We start from the raw sequence: 20,911 nt of genomic DNA, 5'->3' as shown, positions 1-20,911 counted from the left end.
CACTGCTCCCTCCACTTCCACATACCTGCTGCAAACCACTCTGCCTGGCCATGGGCGCGCCATAGACTCTGCAGTGCTTGGGTTTTTAACTCTTCCTTCTCAATGCAAGAGCTGATGCCAATGCTTGGAATCATCCCCACGCGTCATATGGTAACAGACTGAATATGGTTGTTATAGTAACAGCTAAGCCGCTACTGGGGTGATGGCATAGGCCTAACTTGTGGGATGCTGTCCTCACTGTGAACTTCTTCTTTTGCAGAGCAACCTTCCACCTGATTACCACATCAGCCTCATCGACATAGGGCTGGTGCTGGAGTATCTCATGGGAGGCGCCTACCGCTGCAACTACACTCGGAAAAGTTTCCGAACTCTCTATAACAACTTGTTTGGCCCTAAGAGGGTACAGATCAACGGCCACGCAGTGTCCTGTGTTCCCCGGAGTGGCATGTGGTTCCTTAATATGCTTCCCAATAAGTCTCCCCGTGCAGAACCCAGCTCTTCACGCCATCTGTCCCAGAGCACACCCACACTGCCTCTGTCCTGACCCCCAGTGTGAGGCTTCCCGGCTCCACGTGCAGCCCCTTATATCACCTCAAATACTGAGTCAGTCAGGGCAACCTGTCTAGCAGTCTGCCCTCCCTCTTTCCCCACAATAGCCTTCCTCCTGGGTCCCGTGTCTCTACTCTCTCAACCCCTCCTCCCACCAATCACTGGAGCTGTCATCAACTTCTAAAGCACGAAAAAGCATCTGTTACTCCCGCTCCTGCCCCCACCAAAGTCAGGGCTCCCTACTGGTCAAACAACCATAGCCAAACTCACGGTACATCCAAGGAATCCCAGACAGCTGTGGCAAGCCATCCCCACCCTACCACAATAGATTCTATTCCTCTCCCAAAATTAAAGCTAATTCCTGACCTGCCCTAACGCTTCTGGTTGCTCTGGTCCGTCAAAACCCAGCCATGTAAACATCAGATCTGCGGGGAGTAGTCCTCACTCCTACTCCACAATCTGTGCTGGAGATTTGTGTGGCTCTACTTCCGAGGAGGGCTGTGTGTCTGTGTATCTTTCCAATCTGACTTCTGCTGACAGAAGCAGTTTATATGCAAGCATTTCTTCCACTCGGATGTTGCCATTAATTAGTAGTGATACAGAGTATTTAACTTAATTAACACTGTACTCACCTGAGTAAATTTATTTCTTTTCCTGCTTCTTCATTGTGCAGCCGAAAGCACTTAAACTTCTGGGAATGGAAGTAAGTAGAGCGGGGTCTGTGGTTGTTAATGACACTTTGGTCACTTTGTGGAAATGGTTAGATTCAGAGTAACAGAAAATTGGTGATGTTTTCCATGAATAAATACCCTATACCAAAATATTAGATGGGTTGGAGGAGTCATTAAAAAAGTCAGATACTTTAAAAAAATTTAAGTACTGGGGGAGGCTGTGTTTTCCAATATGTATGTGTGCGCACGCACACACGCACACATGCAGGTGAGACGTTGTCCTCACGTCTTCCTTAGTATTTGTTGAGGCAGGATCTCTGCCTGAACCTGGAGCATGCCAGTAGTTACAACTACTTTATCTAACCAACTTGGCCTGGGAAAGCTGTCTCTGCCTAAGGGCAGGACTCCATGCAGGTATGACACCTGCCCAGCTTCTTCGTGAGTTCTAGGGATCCGAACTCAGGCCTCACACTTCAGAGCCAAGCGTTCTATCTACTGAGTCATCTTTCCAGCCTAAGTTTATCATATCTTAAAAATTTAATTTTCTTTTTTGTTAAGAATTAAATACATGAATATAATGTATTTCGATTAATCAAATGCACCCTCATTCACTCCCCTCCAGTTCCTCCCATATCCACACACTGTTCTTCACTCAGAACTCCGTGGGCTGTTTTTTAAAGGCACTGAGTTCACTCGATGCTCCCTGTGTGTACATAGATGTAAGACTATCTACTAAAGCATGGCTAACCTCACAGAAACCTCATTCCTGAAGAAAACTGAATCTATTTGCCCTCATAGACATCAATTACCAATCACACTTCAGCTGGGGGTGGACTTTATAAGCTCCTCTCCTATCCATGCTGAGATTTTGGTTGGCTTGATCTTATGCAGGTCTTGGGCATACAGTCATGGCCACTGTGAGTTCACAGAGGCAACGGCCCCTTCATGTCTAGCAAGTACTGTTTCACTGCAGATATCAGCCCCCTCTGGCTCTTACAATTCCTCTTCCCCTTTTTCTGTAATGGCCTCCAAGTCTTAGAGAAAGAAAATGTGATATAAATATCCCCTTAGAGATGAGCACTCCACAGTCTCTACTGTATAAAGAAGCTTCTCTAATAAGGTTTAAAAGGTGTTGTTCTGATCTGCGAGCATTAAAAATACCTTAGGGGGCAGTTTGATACTATGTCCATTTAGCAGATAAATTAGGTTATTCCTGAAGGCCTCTGACCTGGCCAACCATGGGTTTGGGGCCCAGTAGCAGACACAGGAACAAGAGTTCCATCTGGTGAAGCCTTTAATCCAGTCAGAAAGGTGTTATGGCTACCCTAACATTCATGCTGCTATTGCACTGGTGGCATGTCTTGCCAGGCCAGTCATTGCTGTAGCTCACAGGATTCCCTGCAGGGTAAGGGGTGATGAGCTTTCTTCCTTGGTAGTGTGTACAGAACCTTCTAGCTCTGTGAAAGTTAGTCAGTAGGGATGAAGCTTCCAGGTCTTACCAGCTTGACTTCTCCTTGACTCAAGCATATGGTGTCCACAGCAATGGGGTCTTACGATCAGGTTCTAGAAGGCAGAACAATGATAACAATGCTAACAGCCTGCAGTATCTGTTGAGGGTGTCTATGGGATAACAGATACCTTTAGAGATGGAGGCTACCTAATTAATCCTATAAAATTTGTAAAGTCAGTTTCCAAAGAAATACTAACAGAAACCCTTAGAGAACAATATTACTTCTATCCTCTAAAAACCCATAAAATACCAAAGGACTCAATAAAACTTTTTAATGTCCTAAATAAGAAATTAAGATTTCCTAAAATGCAAGTAAAATTTAATATTAGTAAGTCTTTAATATATTACCTTATTGTTAAGATAAACAAGGAAAAGATATGACATGATCATTTATCAGTAGGTGCTAATGAGGAAACTCAAAACTGTATGATGTTCCTAATCTTTTTTTAATTAAAAATAAAGTTTTTTTTAATAGAATATATTCTGATCATGGTTGTCTCCCATCTCCTCACAGATCCTCTCTACCTCCCAACTCTTCCAACTCATGCTTTTTTCTCTCTTAAAAAAAACAAACACATCCTGGGCTGTGGTGTTGCACGCCTTTAAACCCAGCACTCAGGAGGCAGAGGCAGGCAGATTCCTGTGAGTTCAAAGCCAGCCTGGTCTACAGAGCAAGTTCCAGGACAGGCTCCATAGCTACTGAGAAACCTAGCCTTGAAAAACCAACCCAACAAACAAACAAACAGAAAAATACATATAAAAAAGACAAACAAGGATAAAACAAAATAAACTAACAAAGAAAAGAAAAAGAAACTAAGAAAGAGCATGAGAAATGCAGATACACACACACACACACACACACACACACACACACACAAAACCACAAGCAAGCAAGCAAAACCCATACAACCTCAAAACCATAAACTATAATATACAAGCAAAGGAACAGTAATTTTTTTCTTTTATTCTTTTCTCCTTTTCTTTTTTTAAAAAAGCTCAAACAGCAATATGAGACAAAAAAACTAAGATATCACTGAGTTCATTTTGTGCCCATCTGCTGCTGGGTATAGGCTGGCCCTTAAATCTGGTTTGTATACCCAGCGAGACTCCTTTTCTCACAGTTAGCAATTGGAAATAGCTTCTTGGCTGGGGATAGATGTTCAAGCCCACTTCTTCATCTTGGTGCTGGGACCCTGTCTGGTTTGTATCTGGCAGGCCCTGTGCATGCAGCCACAGTCTCCAACGGATCAACCCTGTTGTATCTAGAAGACACTGTCTCTTTGGTGTCTTCTAGTGTCTCTGGATCTTATAACTTTTCTGCCTCCTCTTCTTCAAAGCTCCCTGAGCCCAGAGGGGAGGGACTTGGTGAAAACATCCCATTTAGAATGGAGAGTTTCAAGGTCTTTGCACAAGATCCAGTTGTGGGTCTCTGTGTTAGTTCCCATCTACTGCAGGAGGAAGCTTCTCTGATGATGGCTGAGAGAGGAACTGGTCTCTGGGTGTAGAGGAATGTCATTAGGAGTCATTTTATTGCTGCATTTCTTTAGCAAAATGACTATCAGCAAAGAATAGTATTTGACATCAGGAAGATCAATTCCTGATCACGGGACAAAAGAGTTGACAGCACCATTAACAAGAAGCTTTAAAAATGAAGCGCTGGGAAAAACAACACACACACACACACACACACACACACACAAAACAACACCACCCTGGAGCAGTGGGAGCAATGCTGCAGCTCAGAATAGCGCTCGGCTGTTGCTGACTGTGTTGTACGTAAACTGCCATGCTCAACAGCATCCTGCTCTGAATGCTTTGATAAAAAAGGCTTCAGTTCAGAACTCACAGCTAAGGCCCAACTCCGGCTCTATCCTGTGAGCTCCGAGTCTTCTATTATTCCCTTTCTCACGTCCTTCCGTCTTGTAGGACCAACCTGGTCACAAAGATCTGCTCGATGTGCCTCTGTAATCTCTGCTCCCAGGCCTGCTTTTACTTTATATTTCATTTCCTCAATGACAGGCACTGAGAATACAAATTCGCCCAGTCTTCCTGTCTTACAGCGTTGAACTTGCTCATTTCCATTTTTCCTAAAAGAGACTTCCAAGTTCACTTTTACAAGCCTTTACACACCATTCTAGCCTCTTCCGCCTGTCCGATAGCGTAGTGATGCAGAGTTCTTATTCCGAGTTTTCTTTTTAATTACATTATGTGGGGGTGGGGGGGGGGGGGCGGGTGTGAGCGTGCACACATACATACACACACACACACACACACACACACACAAAATATATGCCAGTAGAGGTCAGTGGGCAGCTTGTAGAAGTCTGTTCTCTCCTTCCATCATGTAGGTGCTGGGAATTTAAGTCTTTGAATTCTGGCCCTGAGGCTTGACAGCAGGAACCTGCTGGCCCACTTACCGATCTCCTGATTTTTAAAAGATGTACATATTCCCCCACCCCTTTCTCCCCTTCCCCTTATTTTTTGAGACAGTCTTTCCCTGAAACTGGATCTCACTGATTGGCTAGACTGACTTGGCCATCAAGCCCCAGAGATCCTCTTGTCTCTGCCTCCCAGTGCTGGGGTTACAAGTCCTTTCTGCCTCCTGACCTTCTACACGGCACAGGGATCCAAACCCAATTCCTCAAGCTGGCACAGCAAACCTTTACTTTTATTCTGAGGGGAATCTCATGTGATTGCCCAGGCTTGCCCTTGACTCTCAGTAGCCCGGGAAGGTCTTGACCTTGCTGAGCCCTGCCTCAGCCTCCGGGTTACCTGGTATTACAGGCCTGTACCACCAGGCCCCACTACACTGTGTCCATCAGTTCTTAGCTCAGCTATATCTTACAAACAAGTATCGGTGTTCTGATGTGATGGAAGATGTCCCTGAAGAGACAAACAGCGACTTCACCTTTGCTGTTGTGCTCTCTGTATTTAGTTTATGGGGAGGTTTTCAGCTGTTTGTTTGTCTCCACGGTTTAAACCTTCCGGGTGAAAAACAGCTGCTAACCCGGTGGGATAAGTTACTCAAATACCAGCATTCCTTTTCAGATCACTTGGCTTCTCATAGTAAACACGTGGGGCATTCTCAAAGGAATCAGTATGCACAGTGGAGCCCAGAGCCTGGGGCTCACCAAGTCTCTTCGCTGCTTCTGACATGGAAGCCTTCCTCTCTCCTGTAGCTCTTGAAGAGCTAATTTGTTGCCAATTTAAGAAGAGCCATTTTTTAAAAAGCTGTGTTTCTTTCCTCCCAGGATGATGAACCTCCAGCCAAAGGGAAGAAGAAAAAGAAGAAGAAGAAAGAGGAAGAGATCGACATCGATGTGGACGACCCGGCTGTGAGTCGATTCCAGTACCCATTTCATGAGCTCATGGTGTGGGCCGTGCTCATGAAGCGCCAGAAGATGGCCGTCTTCCTGTGGCAGCGTGGGGAGGAGAGCATGGCCAAGGCCTTGGTGGCCTGTAAGCTCTACAAGGCCATGGCCCATGAGTCCTCCGAGAGCGAGTTGGTAGATGACATCTCTCAGGACCTGGACAACAATTCCAAGTGAGGATCTTGAAGGAATGTGAGGCCCAGATTGGCTGCTGTCCTGGTGCTCTCCCCTTGAAGGCATGGCCACTGAGCTTCCACTTTGAGGACTGTTGTGGTTGAGGCTTACTCGTAAACCCCCGTGCTCATCATGTCTGTCAGTATTTTCACTGCTGTCCCCTGGGCCATTTCTGGATTGTTACTGGTTTAGTCTGCTGATTTCCCATGCCAGTTATCAAAACCCACTTTTGTAGCATGAGGGGCCTGATAGTTGGGGTTTCTGTCCCGCCTGGTACCCCACAACCAGCAAGCCCCCAAGAAAATCACACAGAGATCTCCATAAGTTATAAAACTGATTGTCCCATTAGCTCAGGCTATTTATTAGCTCTTGTAGCTTACATTAACCCATTGTTCTTATCTATGCTAGCCACACGGCTCGGTACCTTTCACAGCAGGGTAGGTTACATCTTGCTTCTCGGTGGCCTGAGCAGGAATGCGGAGGGAGCTTCCTGCTTCCTAGAACACTTCTGTTCTCTTTGCTCCATCTCTACTTCCTGTCTGGTTTTCCCGCCTATACTTCCTACCTGGCCAATCAGCATTTATTTAAAACATGATTGACAGAATACAGGCAATTATCCCGCACCACACTTGCTTCTGCTGTATAAACTTCAACACAACTACACACTGGGCTCTGGATGTCAGGAGGATCTCTGGAATTTTCTTACCCTGTAGCTGGGACAGATGGCTAAAGGGGGCTGGTGTTGGTGTTTTCTTCTCATGCAGATACCCACAGCAGGCTAGGTTTTCTGTTTAGCTCGTTTCTCCCTTGGCAGCCCTGGAAAAGGAGGGCAGAGATTACTCCCAGATTTCAATGTGGCTCATTTTCCCTTCCCCTTATTGGAAGAGGGGTTGCTCCACACATTCGGAGCATTGTCAGAACCTGGTTGGATAGGGCCCTGGACTTGATCCCATCTGGACTTGGCCACAGCAAGCATTTAGCATAGATTATAGCTTATGTTGTGTTTCCCGAGTTCGCCCTGGTTCTGCGGGCATGTCTGCTAAAGTGAGCAATGATTCTGTGTCCGCTTGTCTGCCCCTGCAGTCTAGGTATAGAAGTCTTTGCTGCGGTGGAGTGAAGAAAGGATGCTGATCTCCAGCTTGTTCAGCGTTTCTTCTGTTGTTAGGAGCAACCAGCCCTTCCCAAGTTTGTCACGTGCCAGACTGGAAATACAAAGCCCAGGGAAGACTTTATAGGCATATAAACTTAAGACAGATCCAGTCAGGCAGTTGTGCCAGAATCTGAGGGCTTTGGACGCTTTCTGCTTTTGTTCTAGATGCAGTGATTTCCAAAATGATTAGTAGACTTCTAAATGTTAAAACCCGAGGCTTTAAATGTTTTTCTCTTAGATTCATTTTATGAGTATGAATGTTTTGTAAGTGTGTGTGTGTGTGTGTGTGTGTGTGTGTGTGTGTGTGTGTGCTCGTGCCATCCTGCCTACAAGCTTGGTGTCTGAGAAGGTCAGAAGAGGGTGCCCAGTCCCCTGGAGTTGAGGTTACAGGTGGTTGTGAGTCACCATGTGGGTGCTGGGCACTGAACCCGGCTCCTCCACAGAAGAAACAAATGCTCTTAGCCACAAAGCCATCTCTATAAATCCTGAGCCCACAGGACTTTTAGAACACAGATATGTTCACCTACCTTGGGTGATACAGCTATTCTAGATGCAGCCCTGCCTTCTAGAGAATCCTCCCTTGGTGGTATGTCACCCTGCAGCCTACGACCAGGACAAGAAAGTACTGTACACTATAGAATCTTCAAGGGACAGGAATGGCCACTCTTCCTCCTTCATTTTCATCTTCATAACTTCAATAAAATATCCTATAAATGGAGAAGCAAAACCAGAAGGGAATGGCCACTATGTGGTCATATTTTAATCATATCTTATGCAAAAAAGTCAAAGGAATAGGAAATGGCTATCGCTGTCATTAAATATTGGAATTGTGGTCATGAGGAAAAAGGGACAAACTATTTTCAAAATACAACTATGTCACCTTCTCCATGCCCTTGACTCCTACACTTACCCTGCCATTAGCGATCAGATGTTCTGCTCTGGGCCCTGTGACAACTACACTTTGTTTCATTGCACTGAGCATGTTAAATTATCTTGTAATCAATGCCTTGTTGAAGTCTTACACAATACAAGAAAAGCTCATTGTTTAAATGATTGGCTTATGTCAACGCATGAGCTTGTCCAGCAGCCACATTTAAAATCAGAACCTAACAAACACTCACAAGCCATCCTGGTGTTCCACCAGCCCCACTTAAGTCCTAAAGGACATAGTTAGGTCTACCTAAAGCCCTGTTTGCAGGAAGAGCAACCTGCTCCTTCTCTGACCAATCATAAATCCTGCTACTTGCTGCCTCCTTCCTCTGGTGACAGGTCTTAAGACCTTAAAGAGGACATTAAAGCCACTTTTAGTCCTGTGCTCTGTGTCTTATGGCTCCCCACATCCCCATGGACACGTACATTTAAGTACAAACTCACAACCACTGTGGCTTCGTCACCGCCAATATCTTCTTCCCTCCAGAGATTTTGGGCAGCTTGCTGTGGAGCTCTTAGATCAGTCTTACAAGCATGATGAGCAGGTGGCCATGAAACTTCTGACCTACGAGCTCAAAAACTGGAGCAACTCGACCTGCCTCAAGCTGGCCGTGGCGGCCAAGCACCGGGACTTCATTGCTCACACCTGCAGCCAGATGCTGCTGACGGACATGTGGATGGGAAGGCTCCGTATGAGGAAGAACCCTGGCCTGAAGGTGGGTGTGGTGCAGCCATTCGGCTGGGATCACCAAGACGGAACACCAGGCTGAGCTCAGAAACTGTAGCTTTGTCCATCTACAGCGGCCCTGGGGTACAGGGGCCTATTTTCCTCCATTCCGGTCACCCCATCACCCACAGCCTGGAAATGTTAGATGGAAAATTCAGGAACTAATTCTAATCAATCCATAAGATTCTTTCACTTGCTTGTTTTGGGGGACAATAAGGGGCCTGGTATAAATTATATGAAGATTCTGCCCCTGAGCTCCACCCTAATCCTCTTGCTTGAGTTGTAAAGTGTGTATTGTTCTGAGCGGTATGATGAAGTTTCACATGATCTCACTCTACCACCCTCCCCCCAAAAAACCATAAATCATCTGCTTGTCCAGAGTATCCACAATGTATGCTGCACCTACCCATTAGTCACCTGGTAGATGTCTCTGTGACCAACTGCCACAACATCCCAGCGCTTGTATTCGAGTAACCTAAAAGTTCCTTATTAGGCGCCACAAAGAAGAGGGCAGTGACGCTGCTCGGGAGGGTGTAAAATGCATGACACATTAGCTTTGCTACTAGGTGGCAATGCTGCAGGCACATAGGCAACACCCGGAGGACACGGAGGTCAGCACTGTCTATGTCAGGCATCCTGGTGGTTAGAGATAAGGGGCACCACTGTATCCCCCTGAGCATCCCCAAAGCGGGAGACACTACAACGGTTCAGGCTTCACAGATGAGGAACTCAAAGCTTAGTGATTAAGTTGCCCAGGGTCTGCGTTGGTCAGTATGGGACAGGCCCAGAGCTGAGGTGGTCAGACACTCTAGCCCCACTGTAGTCAGTGGGCTTTGCGTACAGAGCTCTTTGTCACTGTCTTTGTTTTCATCTGGAGGCCACCATGATTGAGCATGCTCTCCAGACAGGTCACCAATCTAATATTGAAGCACAGGTCTGGGGGCCAGGGAGGGGACTCCATGGTTAAAACCACTCATTGCTCTTGCAGAGGATCCAGGTTTAATTCCCAGCACCTCACAGTAGTTAGCAACTGTCTGTAACTCCAGTTTAATTCCTAGCACCCCCACAGTGGTTAGCAACTGTCTGTAACTTCAGTTTGATTCCCAGCACCCCCACAGTGGCTAGCAACTGTCTGTAACTCCAGTTCCAGGAGAGGCAATGCTCTCTCTGGTCTCCGCAGGCATTACATGTACATAGTGCACAGACACACATGCAAACAAAATGCCCATATGCATAAAATAAATTCATCTTAAAAAGTCAAGCTACAGATCTCCCCTCTGTACAGTACTTTAGCTGACAACATGGCGCCCTTACACATGGCTATGGGAGAACATAAAGCAATGAGAAGGTTTGAAGAGGGTGTGTTGAGAGAAAAATCAGCCAACAAACTCTTAGATTATCTTGAGAAAAGGTTTTATTTGGCAGTTAATCCAACTATATAATGATTATATTATATCGATTTTATGGGTTCTCTGAAAATAGAGGCAAAATACTGAAGTTCAGTATCCCTTATCTGAAATGTCTGGGGTCAAAAGTGTTTTCAATTTCTTTTTAGGTCTGGAATTTTTACATAGACATAATAAGATGTCTTGGAGATGGTATTCAAGCCCCAGTGCAAAATTAATTGTTCCACATTCGCTTTACATACACAGTCTGGGGTATATTTTATTCACTATTTCTAGGGCGCCTGCATTTTTACTATGGCCCATTACATTAACTCGGTGTGGAATTACCTACTTATGGCATTGTGTTGAAATCAGATTTGGGGGTACTTAAAATTTCAGATTGGCACTCATCCTGTATGGTATAGTGACTAGCAGAAGAGCCTCCACCTCTTACAAATACAGATGCCATGCCTAGCTATCCAGTTCTACACAAAACACCAATTTGTTATATTGCTATTGTAGACAGCCTTGTATATTAACAAATAGTTGTTTTCTCAATGAAAAGAGATCTTAAAAGCAAAGAAAACAAGTCAAGTGTGATATGATGAACAACAAATTGGCACCACACCTCATCGAGGCACTGAAATCTAGAAGGCAACAGAAAAGCAAGCAAGGCCTTTATCTTCATCATTTTGATAGGAAAAACATTTAACATCTGGATTTTTTTTTACTTGATCCATATGTTTTTAGAACATATGAGGAGAGCCAGGATGTAGCTCAATGGTTCAACATTTGCCTGGCTTGCATGAGGCCCTGGGTTCCTAACTTGCACGAGGCAACAGAAAAACAAGTAAAATACACAAGGAGAGCAGATCCATCTAAACCAGGTGAAGAACCGGGCCAGTACTGTGGTGCATGCCCATGATCCTGGCTAAATGGGAGGCTGAGGTGAAAAGGCTGCAAGCTCAAGGCTAGCCTGATCTGCAGAGTGAGTTTGCGTCAGCCTGGAAAACTCTGTCTCAAATAAAATATAAAATATAAAAGCAGGGTGAGGACACAGCTTAGTGGAAGAGCCCCGGCCTGGGGTGTGTATGGTCCTGAGTTTAATCCCAAGTATTGCAAAAATAAACACAAAATAAACCAGACAAACACTGAAACTGTGATTTCAACATACTTATTCCAAAATAAAATTAACAGAATAAATGAGCTCCCGTGTTTTACAAACCCCCATGTGCGATCCAAGTAGCTGAATGTGAGGCAATTAGACTGTATTCATCAGAGATCGGTGGGACCTAGGAAGGATGTACTCAGGAAGAAGGGGCATGAGGGATGCTTCAGTCAGTCAAACTTTGCCAGCAAGAGTACTTAAGTTTGAGTCCCTAGGACCAAAAGTCAGACATGTAATCTCACCACAGGGGAGACATAACAGATGGGTCCCTAGAGCTTGCGGCCAACCAAGATACTTTAATTGGTGACTTCCAGGCCTGTGAGAAACCCTTTATCAAAACGCAAAACAAACTAAGTAGGTCCTTTGGCTCCTACATGAGCTTCATACACTGCACACATGTGTACCTGCACACACATGGGGGGGGGAGACAGAGACACACAAAGAGAAAGGACTAACAGAGAGATAGAGTGAATGATTAAGAAGCCCCCCAAGTACTGGGGTTGCAAGATCAGGGTAGCAGACACTGTTGATAATCCTTAACAAGAAAACAGATGGAAAATCTTCATTTCGGGAAAAAATAAAGCTACACACAGAAGTTAAGGTTCAGGTTTGATTAAAATTAAAACCTGCAATGTCTTTAGCAACCAGGGGAGCATAGACAAGCATTGATGAAACAGTTGTGAGCATCTATCTGCGAACCAGGTATCATGTCATCCCCCAGGGCCCAGCTAGGCCCTTCTGCTGGCAGCCTTCCTCATCACACAGAAGTATTTTTATATCAAGCAGAGGTATTATTATATTTCGTTAGATTTTAATTTAGTTATATACTTGCTTCGTCCTTGTGGTTTGCTTTTACGGTGCTGGGATCTAATGTAGGGACACATCCGTGCTGGCAAAATTCTAGCTAAGCCTCAACCCCGACTTACCTCTGTGGGGATTTAATGTTTAAACGTTGCTTTTTAAAGTCTGGATCACACACAGCATTGCTTGTCATTTCTCCTCTTTTGAAAAAAGAAATTCAGTGGATATTCTCAAACTTCTCGCAGCCTGCGCTTCTACCAAAGTATCCAGCACATAAAGACACAGATCGTCAGGGTGGGTAGGTGGGCGAGGGGTGTAAGGCAGTGTCAGACAGGTGAGAGGTACCTTGGCTTCCTGGGCTCTTCCAGGCAGGTTGAGAAATTAACATTTTAAAGTGATATAGAGCCCTAGGCTATAATACCAGGCTAGAGCAGAGCAAGCACAGAACTTAGCAGGAAGCTTTAGCTGGTTGCCAAAAACAGTCCTTGATTTGCACCTCGAGAGGCAGGGGAAGGCCCGGGCCTTACAGGTGGGGACAACCCAGGCTCCTAGGTGACCCATGTGAGCAGTCCAATTTTACAGCTTCAACAGTACAGTCAGCCTTCCAGCTCCCAGGATTTCCTGTTCTTGAAATCAACCAAACACACCTCAAAACCCTTTTAAGGGCTTCCGAAAGGGCAAAGGTGACTGCTATAACCCAATAACCTGAGCTCATTCCCTGAGACACACATGGTTGAAGGAGAGAATCAACTCTTGCAAGTGGTGCTCTGGTCCCTCAAATGCACTGTGGCATGTGACATGCACACACTAGATGGATATGTGTTTTTTTTAATTAATATTTGAAAGTATATCTGAACTGAATGTAAACACGCTGTCCTTTTTGTCTTTATTCCCCAAACAATAAAGTAGAACAGCTTTTAACGAAGCATTTACATTGCATTAAGTTAGCAGCCATCTAGACATGATTCGAAGTATGTGGAAGGATGTGTGTAGATTTTATGCAAATATTGTGTCACTTAATGGCCATAAGTGACTCCAGGTTTTGGTATCTAAGGTTGTTGAATCTGTAAAGCATACCTCTGGGTTGACCCTGAGGGCATATCCAGGAAGGATTAACTAGGGGCAAGAGGGGGAGATCCCCCCACTGTTCACAGACTACAAATAGATGAAATAAAGGGAGGAAAGGGAGAAAGCACAAAGTACAGGCTCCAGCCTCGACCCTCTCTACAAGGATAGCAGCTCCTCTCCTCTCCCCTTCCTCCTCCCTTCCCCGCTATGATGATTTAAAACAAGTCTTTCCTCCCATAACTTGTTTTCTTTGGTATTTCATCCCAATACAAAGAAAAAAAAAGTGACTGGCAGAGACTAGATCCTCCTTGGATTACCACAGCTTAAAACTGGGTTTGTTCCTCATCACCTAGGTGATCATGGGGATCCTTCTTCCACCCACCATCCTGTTCTTGGAATTCCGAACATACGATGACTTCTCCTATCAAACATCCAAGGAGAATGAAGACGGCAAAGAAAAAGAGGAGGAGAATGTGGTCAGTGGCTCTCATTTTCAGTGTTTAGATTTGTTTTTACCATGGATTTAGGAAGTTTCCTAATAGGGGCACTAGAAGAATTTCCTCTTGTTAAGGCCTCTTTGTGCTGGCAATGGGGTAGTTCCCACCTGTAGGTCACCTTCCATGTGCTGGGGATGGCCTATTCCCACCTGCAGACTGCCTGCCATGGGCTGGGGATGGCCTATTCCCACCTGCAGACTGCCTGCCATGGGCTAGGGGTGGCCTATTCCCACCTGCAGACTGCCTGCCATGGGCTAGGGGTGGCCTATTCCCACCTGCAGACTGCCTGCCATGTGTTGGGGATGACCTATTCCCACCTGCAGACTATCTGCCATGTGTTGGGGATGACCTATTCCCACCTGCAGACTGCCTGCCATGGGCTGGGGACGACTTATTCCCACCTGCAGACTTCCTGCCATGGGCTGGGCACGACCTATTCCCACCTGCAGACTGCCTGCCATGGGCTGGGGACGACTTATTCCCACCTGCAGACTTCCTGCCATTTGCTGGGGGTGACCTATTCCCACCTGCAGACTGCCTGCCATGGGCTGGGGATGGCCTATTCCCACCTGCAGACTGCCTGCCATGTGCTGGGGTTAGCCTGTTCACACCTGCAGACTGCCTGCCATGGGCTAGGGGTGGCCTATTCCCACCTGCAGACTGCCTGCCATGTGCTGGGGTTAGCCTGTTCACACCTGCAGACTGCCTGCCATGGGCTAGGGGTGGCCTATTCCCACCTGCAGACTGCCTGCCATGTGCTGGGGTTAGCCTGTTCACACCTGCAGACTGCCTGCCATGGGCTAGGGGTGGCCTATTCCCACCTGCAGACTGCCTGCCATGGGCTGGGGACGACCTATTCCCACCTGCAGACTTCCTGCCATGTGCTGGGGATGACCTATTCTCACCAGCAGACTGCCTGCCATGGGCTGGGGTTAGCCTGTTCACACCTGCAGGTTGCCTGCCCCCTGCTATGCTATTTTCCAGGATGCAAATGCAGACGCCGGCTCCAGAAAGGGGGATGAGGAGAATGAGCACAAAAAGCAGAGGAGCATTCCCATTGGAACGAAGATCTGCGAGTTCTATAATGCACCCATTGTCAAGTTCTGGTTTTACACAGTAAGGCTCTCCCCAATGACTGCCCTTGGTCATGTGGGGACTACTGAGCTACACCAGAGTCAAGAAAAATTTCAGAGCTTTCAAAAATTGTTCAAAGGTTCATTAAGATAAAATGAGTCATAAAAAAAAACTAGACCCGAGAGCTTTAAAATTAGATCCCAATATATTGTCACATATATTTTATAGCTGTGGGAATATTGGCTACCCTAGCCCCACATGACCGCTTCATTAAGCAAAGTAGATATCGTCTATTTGCTTAAGGAAAGGATTTTAAAACTACTTTTAGGAATTGACACTAGGAGAAGTTTTGTTTGGCTTTAAAATAAACAAAAAATGGAGGCTGGAGAGATGCCTCAGCAAATAAGAACACCGTCTACCCTTCCAGAGGTCCCAGGTTCAATCCCGGGCAGCTACATGGCGGTTCATAACCATTTCTAACTCCAGTTCCAGGAGCCCAACACCCTCTTTTGGTTTCCACGGACACACGGTGCCCAGACACACATGCAAGCAAAATGCCCATACACATAAAAGAATTAAAAGTAAGTGTAAAAAATGTTTAAAATAAAAATGACCTGTGAACTAGAGTCAACTCACAGACCCCATTTTTCCCCACTAAAACGACATGGTTGTTAAAAAAGACTATAGCTTGTGTCAGCTCTCTGTTACTATGACAACTGATCATCCCGTAAAGAGAAAAGGGTTCCTGCTGCTCATAGTTCTGGTGTTTCCGTCCATAGTCAGTTGGCCCTGGTGCTTCTGGTCCTGTGGTAAAGTCAGACATCATAGCTGGGAATCTGCAGCAGAGCAGAACCACACTTCTCACAGATGGAAAAGAGCGGAAAGTAGAAGGAGGACCAGAGTCCTGAAGTTACCTTCAAAATCCCACCCCCGCTGACCTCCCACTAGGCCATAACTCTTCAAGGCTGCACCACAGGCTGGGAACACATGGGCCAGAGGGAGTGTTTCCAATAGGAACAATATCAAGGCTGAACCCAGATACACAATTAGAAGGGCAACAAAGACTTTCTTCTCTAAAGCTCTCACCAAACAATGTGCTGGGCCATCGTGGGTCATTCTTTAGCCAGAGAGCTATACTTTCTCTGAGAATGTGGCTCACTGGTAGCAAGAACAGGGCAGGACACAAGAACAGATTGGAGCATCCTTTAGATGGAACATGACTACCCACATGCAATCCCAGTGTCATGCCAGGAGTACTATAGCTTGGTCTCAATGCCATTTTGGAGAGCCAGCTGCAGAGAATCTCCTTCCAGCTGTGCCCCTTCTACCCACCTCTTCTACCCACCTCTTCTACCCACCTCTTCTACCCACCTCTAATCTACCCCTTTTCTTGTCAAAAGAGATAATTTGTTATGACCACAGAAAATCACAGACTTGCCGCTGAAAAGTGAGGGGTTCTTTGGCCATTGCTGAGGACCTCAGAAGACAATTCATCCACATGTTCTCTCTTCTAAACTCTCACTTGTCTGTCTACAATGGGAGATTTAAGAACGAGCTGTGTAAGACAGAAAGGCTAAGTCACCTTTGCCATTTTCCCCTGAATGTAGAAGACACACCATCAAGTTAACAAAAAGGTCCCTTGTATGTTATGATTTCTGCAACTTCATGACAAATGTATGACAGAGCATGGACTCTAGGGCCTGTTTGGTACTGAAGTTGTATGACGCCCCCAACCTACTTCCATTTCTGCACTGGTGATGGGTAGGGTGGAAGGATGTCCACTAAGCAGCGAAGGAAAGAACCTCTTGTAGATGAAGCATCAAATGCTATCTCTGAGACACAACTGCCAGCTTTTCTCCTTCAGATCTCCTACTTGGGCTACCTGCTGCTGTTTAACTATGTTATCCTGGTGCAGATGGACGGATGGCCCTCCCCTCAAGAGTGGATTGTCATCTCCTACATTGTGAGCCTGGCATTAGAGAAAATACGAGAGGTGATTATTGAAAAGAACGATCCCTCCCCACTAACTGCTGGGTTCGGTTTCAGGTGTTACTGATGCAGAGCTGTGTGCAGACGGTGGCCGCCCGAGGGCCCTCCCTGTGAGGCCTCACCGTCCGGAGTCATTCTATTCGCTTGTTTCAGACGTGCATGCCTCCTCCTTCTGACTGACTTTGAACTCACAGTTCAAAACACAAAGCAACGTAAATGTCGCATGATAACAAAAAATAGGTTCGAGTGTATGGAAGAGGTATAGCAATTTCTGCCAGCTACTTGACATAAGCCAGCAAGTACGAGTGGCCACACTTTTGGCTGTCTTCTGGGACCTGAGATTAAAACTGAGACGGCAACTTTTTAAAAGTGTGTTTGTGTGTGTGTGTGTGCATGTGACTGTACCTATCCGTGTGGGTGGGTACACTTGCATGGGCAAGCATACAGGTTGGCTTAGACAAGACTGACTGGTGAGAAAGCCAGGATTCCTCTGTCTCTGCAACAGCCCCCGCCCCATCACTGCCCGAGCCTAGTGTTGGACTCATAGGCACACAGATTTCATATGAGTTCCAGACATCTGAATGCAGGACCTTGTGCTTGCCCAACAGGCACTTCGCTCACAGATCCCGGGGAACAACATCGGAGCTATAACTTGGGACTTTGTATCACACTGTGCGTTTGCACAGTTGATGTCTTGTTTCAGAGAAACATGGGAGAGTTCTTGGCGAGAGGGAATGGGGAAAGGAGGCAGGAAAAGGAGCTGAACGAGGTGTGGCTCCAGAAAAAGGCTGTGCTCTGTGTAACCCCATAGGTGATCCACCCTGCAAGGAGGGAGAAGAATTTCAGACCCACATCAGTGTTTGGCTCCCAGAGCAGCGGTAACTCCAATTACCCGAGGGCGGGCCTCCCAGAAAGAGGCAGGTGCGGGCCTCGCAGCAGCACCTGCAGTAAATTGGGTGGTATGCCCACCTGGTGAGAGGCTCCAGGGAACCTGGGCAGGGCCCCCGAGCATCTGCTGCAAACAAAAGGGTCCGGATTTTAAACTAAGTGCTGTAAAAGAACAGACACGCTCTCACACATGGCTCATATCAAACAGGTCTTTTATTTAAAATGGTAAGCCAAACATCAGTTTCTGCAGATGGCAAAGGAAGTGCTACCTGGGATGGGCTGTCGCCCACAAGCCTGACATTAATGCATTCACTCACAAACAGCAAGCTTTTACCCAGGCAGACCATGAACTTACAGTGAAGAAGCACACAGCACAGCTGACCTTTACCCAGTGGACACAGAGCCAATGCCGTTATTCTGTAATTACTATTGGCCTCACCCAGTAGAGTAAGTTTGATGCCGTCAGTCAAGTGACAACAGGGCAATCAAGAGTGCTGAGAATTCTACACTCCATCCTCTTCCATGACTCCCATTGTTTCTTCTCTAGTTGGGCTCCATTAGGTTTCCGTAGCTGTTTCACCCAAGACTTCCCAAGGTGCCGGTCTTACCTTTATAGAATTGGGGCACATGCAGAGGCCAGAAGGAAACTTGGGAAAGCCAGTTTTAGTCTTCTACTTTTATGTGGGTCTCAGATGAACAACCTTAGGTCACCAGACTTGTATGGCAAGTGTCTTTACCCACTGAGCCATCTTGCTCACCCTCCATCAAGATCTGGATCCTACCTATCGTTCCAGGAAAGATGGGACAGCTGTCAGCCAGCACGCATGGCTTGCTGAGACAGTGAGCCCTTCTATGTTAGTTGCTAGATGGTCAATACCCCGCTGGCCCTTGGACTGAGGGAGCTACCCAAGATTTTCAAAGTTGAAAGGGTACTCTAGCATGGCTGCCTTGTCCCCTGCTGTGCCTCGACTGTGCCTGTCATGACTGCAAATACAAGACTGTGCATTCTGCTGGTGGAATAGCTCCCACTCTACTCTGTGGAAGAGTCCTTTAAGTCAATGGTGATACCAAAGGTTAATAGCTCAAGCAGGAGGAAAAATCTGGCTCAACTTTCTCCGATTTCTCATGTCTAACTTGCGAAAGAATTTTGGCAAGCCTGTGTTTCCCAGCCCCATCCAGCCATCTCCGCCAGGTGGGTCATCCCTCTGTGGTAACAGAACTTGCTCCTGCTCTAGAGTTTTTCCTTCTTTACAGTTCTGGAATGTGAGTCAGCAGGCACGAGTCCAGATAATTAAAAAGGGAATCAAGAGGCAGCTGCTCTAATTACAGTCAGAAGGGGACAATCTGGAAGGCATTTCCCATGTCTTCAAAATCCCCGAATCGAAGAATACAGAGGATTCCATGGAATTTCCCCCTCTAGATATACCCTTGGCCTGAAAAATTCATGTGTGGAGATCTTGAGTCACAAAGGGCTCAGATGCCCGGAAATGTCCCAGCATTCTTATCTTTCCTAGATTCTAATGAAGATGAGATTTCTGATAGGACCCTCTCCGCTTACTGCTCTTTGGGGTTTACTTTTAGATCCTCATGTCGGAACCAGGCAAACTCAGCCAGAAAATCAAAGTGTGGCTCCAGGAGTACTGGAACATCACGGACCTCGTGGCCATTTCTATGTTCATGGTCGGGGCAATCCTGCGCCTCCAGAACCAGCCATACATGGGCTACGGCCGGGTCATCTACTGTGTGGACATCATCCTCTGGTACATCCGAGTGTTAGACATCTTTGGTGTCAACAAATACCTTGGTCCGTACGTGATGATGATTGGAAAGATGGTTAGTAATAGTTCCCCATGAGTAACCAGAGAGCTTGGCTGGCATTAGAACACTGGGCCAGGCTTGGGTGTGGCTTCCTTTGTTTTCACTTGGTCTTTCCGTTGCAGCTGGTTTACCCTGCATGTTGATATCTTAATAAATTCCAACAGGAAACCAGGAGTTGAAGATACTTATACACACACATATAGACATTGATCTCTCACTCTGTACCAGGAACTCAATATATGACATATTCCTTCTTCCATAGCGTATTTAAACTGTAGGATGATCAACTATTTATCAAATTTGTTCTGATTTTGTACTGATTATATTTTGATAGGAAGAGAAAGGAAAATATCCTCCACTTTGCTAAGAATTTGCTTTGCTGTCCCAGGACATAAGAAAGCCTAAGTTTCTTATATGTAGTAAGAGTTCAGTGTCAGGGTACTGGAGAGATGTCTCAAAAGTTAAGAACTTCAATTCCCAATATCCCCATGGTGACTCACAACCATCTGTAACTCCAGTATTGGTGATCCAATACCCTCTTCTGGCTTCGGAGTGCACTGTATGCATAGACATAATACAGGCAAAGCACCATACACACAATAATATAATAATAATAATAATATTTAAAGTTTTTAAAAATAATTCAGCAGCAATAGTTGTATCTCAATATACTTGCTCTGCCTCTTGGGGGCTGGAACCATCATAGAAACTTTTCACAGCAGGATGTGGATTTCATGTGTCAGGAAGTTTCATCCATTTCAGAATGCTTTCATAGACAATTCAGATTGCTAACTTCCTAGCCTCTAGCAGAAGCCAGTGACAATGGGTCCAAGCCTGGCTCTTACCTAAAATCCAACAGACTCTGGCTCGTGTGCTCTGGCCTGGGGTGATGAACATATGCTTTTTGTGCCATTAGTTTGAGACACAACCATGATGACATTTATTTGAGAACAGGCCACACAATGTAAGACTACTTATGACCCAGCAGGTTGTCCCTACATAACTAAACTGGTTTATGTTAGGGATAGTACAGAAGAAAGGCGACCTTCTAAGTTATGCAATAATCAAGTAGTTGGATAACAGAATAATAATTATTTTTAAATACTTCAATAGAGCCAGTACATTTGAGCTACAGGATATA

At 45.9% G+C, this 20,911-nt stretch overlaps 1 protein-coding gene across 2 annotated transcripts in view; it reads left to right on the top strand.

Moving 5' to 3' along the window:
* Trpm1 (transient receptor potential cation channel subfamily M member 1) overlaps nucleotides 1-20,911 on the top strand; it is a 118,830-nt gene that overhangs the window by 73,197 nt on the left and 24,722 nt on the right. For both annotated transcript variants that reach the window (XM_087901593.1, XM_087901592.1), the window contains exons 14-21: nucleotides 260-400; nucleotides 1,223-1,252; nucleotides 5,982-6,274; nucleotides 8,843-9,071; nucleotides 13,858-13,980; nucleotides 14,986-15,117; nucleotides 16,940-17,068; nucleotides 19,534-19,785. In XM_087901593.1, coding sequence (XP_087757719.1) covers nucleotides 260-400; nucleotides 1,223-1,252; nucleotides 5,982-6,274; nucleotides 8,843-9,071; nucleotides 13,858-13,980; nucleotides 14,986-15,117; nucleotides 16,940-17,068; nucleotides 19,534-19,785 — 1,329 coding nt within the window. The remainder of the gene's footprint in view (nucleotides 1-259; nucleotides 401-1,222; nucleotides 1,253-5,981; nucleotides 6,275-8,842; nucleotides 9,072-13,857; nucleotides 13,981-14,985; nucleotides 15,118-16,939; nucleotides 17,069-19,533; nucleotides 19,786-20,911) is intronic.

This window comes from Myodes glareolus, chromosome 24 (assembly GCF_982192425.1).
Source record: "Myodes glareolus chromosome 24, mMyoGla1.1, whole genome shotgun sequence".
NCBI classification, from domain to species: domain Eukaryota; kingdom Metazoa; phylum Chordata; class Mammalia; order Rodentia; family Cricetidae; genus Myodes; species Myodes glareolus.
The sequence above is the reverse complement of the archived record's forward strand: the minus strand, read 5'-3'. Positions and strand labels throughout refer to the sequence as shown.